This window comes from Quercus lobata, chromosome 8 (genome assembly GCF_001633185.2).
Source record: "Quercus lobata isolate SW786 chromosome 8, ValleyOak3.0 Primary Assembly, whole genome shotgun sequence".
Lineage (NCBI taxonomy): Eukaryota > Viridiplantae > Streptophyta > Magnoliopsida > Fagales > Fagaceae > Quercus > Quercus lobata.
Window position 1 is genome coordinate 43,773,490 of NC_044911.1, and position 9,358 is coordinate 43,782,847.

At 35.1% G+C, this 9,358-nt stretch overlaps 1 protein-coding gene across 2 annotated transcripts; it reads left to right on the top strand.

Annotated features, from left to right (window-relative positions):
* Nucleotides 1-1,751: 1,751 nt before the first annotated feature.
* On the top strand, nt 1,752-8,502 carry LOC115956101 (zinc finger BED domain-containing protein RICESLEEPER 1-like). Of its 2 annotated transcripts, XR_004084260.1 has the most exons (3): nt 1,752-1,955; nt 5,765-7,898; nt 8,097-8,502. XR_004084260.1 is itself a non-coding variant. In XM_031074568.1 (2 exons), the coding sequence occupies exon 2, from the start codon at nt 5,792-5,794 to the stop codon at nt 7,766-7,768; it is 1,977 nt and encodes a 658-aa protein (XP_030930428.1). In that variant the 5' UTR covers nt 1,752-1,955; nt 5,765-5,791; the 3' UTR covers nt 7,769-8,502. The 2 variants fall into 2 exon arrangements, 1 of the variants encoding a protein (XP_030930428.1); XM_031074568.1 differs by having other exon boundaries at nt 5,765-8,502.
* The last annotated feature ends 856 nt before the right edge of the window (nt 8,503-9,358 follow it).

Sequence of the window (9,358 nt, forward strand, 5' to 3'; positions counted from 1 at the left end):
ACATTACTCAAACTCCTCCACCAAACACCCCCTTAATTTTTTTATTTGAGTTTTTTTTTTTTTGGATAGGTTATTGATCTTTTCAAACTAAGTAATTTACTGCATGACTTACCAGGTGGTAGATAGATGCCCATTTCTAAGAGCACTAGCATTTGGGGGGTGTAAAAACCCCCAATTGCTATTTTACCATCTAAACCTTTAAAATCATGCTACATCCAGGTATGTAAATCCAAATTTTTTTTTCCATCCTTGCTATTGTAAGATTGCATACATGCAACATATTGTTCATGAGGTTGTAAACAAAAATAATATTTTAATCTCTCACATTCTCTCTCTCTTCCTCTCACTTTCAGAGTTCACTCCTCTTTCTTCTTTCTTTTCTCCCTCTTTCTCTCACTCTTTCTCCTCTCTTCCTCTCACGATGAGTTGAGGCTTCTCTCTCTCTCTCTCAAGTTGGCTTTGGGTGGCTTTGGATCGGGTTGTGGGTTGCCGGTAGGTGTGGGGGTCGTGGGTGGCCATGGGTTTTGCTCGTGTGGGCTGCTGTGGGTTTTGGGTTTGATGGATTTTGCTCTCCATGGACGTGGGTCTTGGGATTGATGGGTTTTGCTCATCGCTCTATCCTTTGCCTCCCTCTCTCACGCCTAGGTATGGGTTGTAAGGCTATGGTCTAGTCACGTAGCTGAGGATTGAGACATCTGGAGTGTGTTTAGTTTTTTTTTTTTTTTGGGTGCTATAGGATTGATTTTGGATGGATACCGATTGTGGTGGCGGTGGAGGTTGCTTTTAGTTGTGGTGGAGGCAGCTATTTTTGATCTTGGGTGTGGTGGTTGTCAGTTGGTTATATTTGTGGTTGGGTGAAGAGAAAAAGAGAGAATATTATTTTTTATTAGGTAATTTATATTATTTTATTGGGTTATATGTAAAAATAAAAACTATGATATATGGTAAGTTATAAAATAAGTTGATAAAATAGATAAAGTGTTATATAAGAATGTAAAATATGTTTCTTTTTTTTCATTCTCAGATGCTAGTGCTCTAATCGTCGATTTAAAATGATTTTATTTTTTATTATTTTTTTTACGGAACTTGACTTGTTTTTTGTGTCTAGATAATTAATTAATATTATAAAACTAGGAGAAATGATATGTCCACCATTTTTCCATCACCCAAAAATATTGTGGACGTAGTATCTCTCACTAGATCCAAACCACTTTTCCATCACCCAAAAAACCAGGAGTCTTAAAAAAAATTATACATGTGTAAATAAATTAATTATGAGGGTCTTAAAAAAATTTAGGGTAAACTACATATTTGATCCCTATCCTATACACCATATTTCAATTTGGTCTCTAACCTTTTAATTGTGTCAATTTGGTCCTTAACATTTCAGTACCGTGTCAATTTAGTCCTTACTGTTAATTTTTGGATGAAATTTGATGATACGTCTAATGACCAAAATAAAAAATTAGCTTTCATTGATGTGATAATACAATAAAATTTTATTTTGGTTATTTGACTTGTCATCAATTTTCATCCAAGATATAACAACATGGACTTAATTGACACGACATTGAAAGGTTAGGGACCAAATTGACACAATTAAAAGAATAAAGATCAAATTGAAATATGTTGTAAAAGGATAGAGACCAAACATGTAGTTTATCCAAAAATTTAATTATGAAAAAAAAAAAAAAAAAACCAAACAAATCAAGTATTGAACTCGGATTTGGCTCGAAGGGTGTAATGGTAATTCCATAGCTACTTCGTGCCTCCGGAGTCCTGAACTCGTCTCAACTGCGCGCCTTCTTACCAAAATCACTCCTATTTCCAATTCCATATTAGCCTCTCACTCTCTCTCTCTCTCTCACTGAAAACCCCCAATCAAAACCCTAACCCTAATTCTGCTCGGCTCTCTGCAACTGCAACATCCACTTTGGTTTTCTGCTCAATTCTCCGTACGCCCTTAAACCCTAATTCTTCTTTTTTGATATTTTCTGCCATTTCAATTATTTTGAATTTTAGTTTACTTATTGATAATGTTTAGGCTTTAAGCCCTAATTCTCTCAGAGCGAGTGTTATTTGGGGCTGTTTCATTTCTAAACTTCTCCAACTTTTCAAATTCGGATTCCTTTTATTTATATACCTGAGTTAAGTTTCGATTCCGATCCGATACCCGCCGGGTTTTAAAAATCGGTCCCATTTGACCCGGTCGGTTATGACCCATTTCAAACCGGTTGGGTCAGGCGGGTCATACCTGGGCTTCCAACCATCCTCGCCGGATTGCCCTACTTTTTGCGGGTCGACCCGCACCCGATTGTGGGTTTCGTAATTATTTCGCACCGTGGGTTCTTCGTTTTTTCATGGTGTTTGTTTGTTTCAGGCAATAGTGAATCATGGGTCGGATCTCAGACCCGGTTAAAGGTGTTGGGTTTTCTTGAATGTCAGTAATTGTGCATTAATTAAATTTCAATCTCTATTCTTAGTTTGATGTCTGAAATGTATGAATGTTGCTCAAATTGGAGTTTAGTTAGGCTTATGGTTGTTTTTATGCTACATATATTTCTGCAAAGAGCATAATTCTGTTAGTTTGCAAGAAATTGAGTTGGGAAAGTTTATACTAGCTTCTATTGACACAAAGAGCACATTGTTATTTGCCACATCTTTTTTTAAATTTTAATTTATTTTTATAATTAAAAGAATGTCTAGTTTTCTGTTTGTTTATTGAGTTACTATTTTTGTGGTTGATTATTGATGTGAAAATGTTGACTTACTAGTGGGTAGCTGAGTACTGAGTAGTTGTTTGTACAATGGTTGGCATTGAAAAAACTGCAAACTAGATTTAATTTGTGCTTTTAATGTTCCTGGTCACGGCTGATTTTGATGCGGCCAAGTTGGAGTAGCTAAAAAATAAAGGGATGATAGAGGTAGACTTTTGATTTCAAGGAGAAGTTTTCCAAGTTTTGAGGAATGTTTTTACTGTCTGTTGGAAAAACTGACAACATCTCTTTCTCAACTTCTTTTGTTAAAGAAATTAGATATTTTTTTTTTCCATGTGTGCCAAACCAAAGGGTTTTTATTTTTATTTTTTTATGAATTACATGTTGAATGTTGCTAATATATGCCCCAAATGTGAAGTGGGAATTGATACGCTATACCATCTTGTTCTCTGAAAAATAAGAGTGGTTTATCTATTTGATGTGGATGGTTTTGTACAAATTTCTATGGCACTTTTTTCTTGGTATGTAAATTTAACAAATAAAGATAAGATCCAAACAGTAGTTGGTGATGCAGGGTATCAAACTCTGTACCTCTTGCATGCAAAGCAAGCACTCTTCCTTTTGAGCTTCATCCACATCTACAACACTTCAACATGTTTACTGAGTTTAACATTGAAGAATTAAACCTTTGGCTTTATATCATCTTGTATTAAACCCATAATCATCTATCACAGTATGATAATCAAGTTGCTGTGTTCCTAAAAAGTCAAGCACTTGTTCAGTAATAGATTTTTGAAATCTTATCTCATATATTTGGTTGAAGTTTTCATATCAAATGCCTGTACTATCTTTCAGCTACCTGTCACTTGGGCATGACTAGATTCTACACACTGTGGATGTTGATGGGTCCCAACCCCCCCCCCCCCCCCCCTCTTCCCTCCTTTTTCTATGAAGTTTCTAATAGAATCTTCTTCTTTCCATCTTTTAGTCTTTCCGCAGCAGTGTCTTCTACTTTTCTTGCATCTCAAATGTTCTATCTTTAATATTTTTCAAACTTGAGTAACTTCCAATTCTTAGAGTCTCATCTCATTATGTATTTCATACACAAGCCATCCCATTAATTGTCTTTGGATGTCATATGCAAGCCATCCAATCAGTTGTCAGCCAAATTTATTTACAAGTATTTCTATGAGATCCTTATTCTTGATGTTTTTCTGTTGCAAACTTCATGATTTAATTCATCTTCTAAGTGTAAGTATTGTTTTTTGGACTTGGGCTTTAGAAGTGATTATACTTTAGAAGTGATTATATTTTAGGGTTTGTAAATTAGATGAGTTGAATCAGTTGATTAGAAATAATGGTGGATGATGTGGTAGCTGCTGAAATGACAGCGAGACACTCATCAAGAATCTAAGAAGATAGAGCTTAAGCTATTTGCATGGTTGTAGGGCATTGGAGGTCTGGAATTGCTATGCTATAGTACAACTGTACAAGTCTCACAGCTTATGGCTTGAGCATATGAAGTGACATTGATGCTTGAAGAAGTTAATATGGACCAAGCATTAAGGATCTTGGGTGCCCAGAACAGGGAACCTTTTGTATAGACTTGTGCTTCTGGGCCACAACTGTAATTTTTGTGGTCTTTGCTCAGGTAGTTTTAGGATGAGGTCTTGTGTGACAGGATTTGAAGCTTAATAGGAGAGGAATCCTGAATGTATCATTTGTTTTTCTTGATAAGGTTTTTTTCTTTTCCTCTTTTTTTATTTTATTTTTTTATTTTTAATTAAGAAAAAGATAACTAATTAGATTAATTAGAGTGAAGGAGATGCTTCATTTACACAAGATGTGTACACAAAATTTAGGATGAGTATATCTATCCCAGCTTTATGCTATTAGTTTAAGTATAAATAGCGGATAAAATACATTTTGGAGACAAACAAACAACCTTTTACCTGGTCTATTTCTTGAGCTTTTAATATGACTTCCTAACAAACTTGATATCTTATTTATACCAAAAAAAAAAAAAAAAAAAAAAAAAAACTAAAAATTAAAAATTCACAGAAAAAATTCTCTTTGGAACCCTTGGGATGCCTTTTTGATGATATCCTAGAAGATCTTGGGAAGGTTTTTGTAAACCTTCTAGAAATGTCTTGAGTATACATAGGAACTTTCAAATATCATGTTTCTTTAAAATTTCTCTCTAAATTCGCTCTTGCCCTTTTCTCATATTGTAATAGTTGCTCAATTACACTTCAAATTTGCCTTGCATTTACCATATAATTTTTCTTAGCTTCTTTGAGTCCATATTTGTCCTTCTGTTTTCAGTAATCTTATAAACTTTATATTTGATTTGAATAAAGTTGCTTAATGTTTCTCCTACGAATTTTGGAACACATTTTCCATTCCATCCTAAAGCTCCTACTTATGCTTCCATTCTGTTAATCTGGGTATGAGATATTCTGATGTGCAATTGAGTTCTCATCCATCCATCCAGATATAAGATTTTGATGATAATGTGTTTTATTTATTTGGAATGATTCCATAATTTATTAATTGTAAGAAAGTATCAAGTCTTATAGAAAAGATTGATACAGAAAGAATAATTGGTAGAGATTTTGTGGTTTTCAAACTTGTATGCTTGTAAGAGACTAGAGCAATGCATGGATAAGCACATGAAATTTTTTTCTTTAGTTATTTATGTTTGATTTGAGAATTAGGATAGGAAAGATTGTGATTTTTTTTTAGGTTGATAGTCATCTGTAAGCATGTTGTTCTTTCTGGTGATTGTTTCTGCATATACAAACTACTTGAAATTGGTCTTAAATTTGATTTAAGAATACATGTAACTGATCCTGACTAATCTATTGAGGATCCATAACTAACCTTGTTTTTTGGGATTAATCAACTATGTCCTCTGTTTTTTGGTTGTGGCATTTTATGTATGTTACTGTTGGTTGTGGTTTTAAACAGATTTTCTTAGCTGTCTTGGGCTCATGGTTTATGTTTACTGACAATAATATATTTTTTCATATGTTTCCAATCTGCAGATCGTGGTGAAAGATTGGCTTCATGAAATGGATTTGTCAGATGCAGTAATAGTCAATTCTAGCAGATTGAAATCTGTTGTATGGAATGACTTTGATAGGGTTAAAAAGGGTGACACCTGTGTGGCCGTTTGTAGGCATTGTAAGAAGAGACTTAGTGGATCAAGTACTAGTGGAACATCACATTTGCGGAATCATTTGATTAGGTGTCAGAGAAGATCTAACCATGGCATAGCTCAATATATTACAGTGAGGGAAAAGAAAAAGGAAGGAGTCCTTGCTCATGCAAATTTCAATATGGATCAAGAGCAGAGAAAGGATGAAATGCTTAACCTTGTGAATGTTAAATTTGAGCAAGATCCGATGAAAGATGAGACTGTTAACACTGGCAACAATAACTTCGATCAAAGACGAAGTCGACGTGATCTTGCTCGCATGATCATTTTACATGGCTATCCATTGGCCATGGCAGAGCATTTCTGGTTTAGAGTATTTGTTAAAAATTTGCAGCCACTTTTTGAGTTTGTTACGTTGGACATAGTTGAGGCTGATTGCAGGGATATCTATGTGGAAGAGAGGCAAAAGGTGAGTGAAGTGTTGGATAAACTGCCTGGTAAAATCAGCCTCAGTGCTGACTTGTGGGCTACTTATGCAAATGCTGAGTGCTTGTGTTTGACGGCACACTACATTGATGAATCTTGGCAGTTAAAGAAGAAGATTCTAAATTTTGTTATGGTTGATCATTCCCATACAGAAGACATGCTTTCAGAGGTTATCATGTCATGTCTAATGGATTGGGATATTGACCGTAAGTTATTCTCCATGACTTTTGATAGTTCTTCTACCAATGACAACATCGTCTTTAGAATCAGAGATCGGCTGTCCCAGAATAGGTTTCTTTATTGCAATGGTCAATTTTTTGATGTACGCTGTGCAGCAAATGTTATTAATTTGATGGTTCAAGATGCCTTGGAAGCACTATGTGAGGTAACCCATAAAATTCGGGAAAGCATACAATTCTTTAAAAGTGCAGAAGCAATGCAAGCAAAGTTTAATGAGGTGGCTCAAGAAGTTGGAGTTCAGAGTAAAAGGCCCTTATGTTTAGATAATTCATCACAATGGAACTCGACATATGTTATGCTTGAAGTAGCCTTGGAGTACAGGGAGGCTTTTTCTCTTTTGCAAGAAAATGACACTGTCTATACAATGTGTCCATCTGATATAGAGTGGGAGAGAGTTACTTTAGTTACCAGTTACTTGAAGCTCTTTGTTGAGGTTGCTAATGAGTTTACAAGGTCTAAGTCTTCAACTGCAAATATATATTTTCCCGAGCTCTGTAATATTCACTCGCAGTTGATTGAATGGTGTAAGAATTCAGATGCTTGTATTAGTTCTTTGGCATCAAAGATGAGAAGCAAGTTTGAAGAATATTGGGACAGATGCGGCTCAGGTTTAGCAGTTGCAGCCATGTTAGATCCTCGATACAAGAAGAAATTGGTTGAGTATTACTATCCACTAATCTATGGTAGTAGTGCTTCAGAACGTATTGATGATGTCTTTCACTGTGTCAAGGAACTTTATAATGAACATTCTATCTGCTCACCGTTAGCTTCTATTGATCAAGGTCTAGCCTGGCAAGTGGGTGGTGGTGCCCGTTGCTCAGCTGCTTCTAGGGATAGGCTGATGGGGTTTGACAAATTCCTTCACGACACTTCTCAGAGTGAAGGCACAAAGTCGGATCTGGACAAGTATCTAGAGGAGCCCCTCTTTCCTCGTAGTCCTGATTTTAACTTATTAAATTGGTGGAAAGTACATACTCCTAGGTATCCTATCCTATCTATGATGGCACGCAATGTGTTAGCAACTCCCATGTCGAAACTTGCTTCAGAGTTTGCATTCAGCACTGAAAGAAGAATGCTTGATCGTGATTGGAGTTCACTAAGTCCAGAAACAGTCCAAGCTTTGATGTGTTCTCAAGATTGGATACGCAGTCAAATAGAAAGTTAAGTCTTTTTCCCGATTTAAATGTCACTATTCTGGGTAAACTCTACTGTCACTGAGCTTTCTTTTCTTGTGTATTACAATAGATCATCTACGGCAGTGTCAAAGTTTCCCCTGTCTGCATATCTGATGCATGGTAATGAGTTAATTTTTATGGTTGTCTAGTCTAGTTTAAATCATCACCTACAGTATTATTCTCTCCATTATTCAAATTCATTTGATCGTCCTCTTAAATGTTTTTTTTTTAAAATTAAAAAAAGTAACTTAAAAATTAATCTGTTGCCTTTCCAATTTTTTCTTGCTTCATCTGATAAGCCAAATCTTCCAACCCCAGTCCTCCATTGAAGATGGGTGTTGACTCGTATGGGAAGGTAAAGCCTGAAAGGTTCAGATTTGATTTGAGATAGTTAATGGGGTGGCCATCTGGTGGTGGTGGTGCAGCAAATCTTATTTCTTTTTCACCCTATGAGTTAGATATGACAAATTTGTAGTAGTCCTCTAGTGGGCCTCCTCTCTCTCCCTCATCATGCAAACTTTTTAGATGTCCATCATGCGTATCAGTCGTAGCAATCAATCACCTCTCTCTTTAGGGCGTTGAATTCTTGATCAAGATATCTAGTCTACTAGTACTAGAGTAATGATAGGTTTTGTTACCATATTTGTTCACAATTTGTTAGAACGATAAATATTATCATTGTAATATCACTTTTACGAAAAAAAAAAAATATTGGGTGAGATGGGCGCACCCGTCTCACAAGATAACATCTCCACTTTTACATGGCTAATTATTGATACCGTTTTTATTCTGTTCATATTACATACATCATGTTATTTTAGTAGTGATGAAAAATTGTGTTCTAAATTTATTATCTTTACAATTAAGGGACCTCTCCTATGTAGCATCACCTCTTCAGATTTCCTGGGGAGAGTTGTGAAAATGAAAATATTATTCTTTTGGTTAAGAACTACTGGGCATCCTTTTGATTTATTTATTTTTTGGATAATTTAATAGTTATAATGAGATAGAAAATTGGAACCCTGGACGCTTTTTATGGAAATGCTAGGAAGTGCCTATTAAGCTACAAGGCTTTTGGCACTGCCCTTTCAAATTGATTAATTGAAAATCAAGATGTTTGAGTGTTTTTTTTTTTTTTTTTTAAATATTTGACCTTCCATCCCTTTGAAGGATCCATAAAACTGAAATATTTGGATGTATGACTTACCAAATGCTTCAAAACAAAATAACTAGCTCAAATGACATCTCTTGTATTTATTGGAGACGTTTGAGGATTTAAATCCTTCCACCCACAATCGAATTATCCCAAAACAAAACAAAATGACTTCAAATTTAAAGGACATGGTATTTTTTGCATGCCAGCCAGTTTGGAATATATAAAATATTGATCGTAAAATAAATTCTTTCAATTTTACTTGAAATACTAGGAAAAATTCTTAATTTAGCGGGTTTCGGTTGTGGTTTCCATTCTGGTAATATTATTAGTATGCATTAACAGACATGTATCTAAATTATGCGAACCAACAAAAAGTTAATATAGACCGAAAATTATGCAAAAACAAGGATTTTGATGGCTCAAC

What these genes read in the sequence shown, in the direction of transcription:
- LOC115956101 (XM_031074568.1), top strand. Translation starts at nt 5,792, where the DNA reads ATGGATTTGTCAGATGCAGTAATAGTCAATTCTAGCAGATTGAAATCT.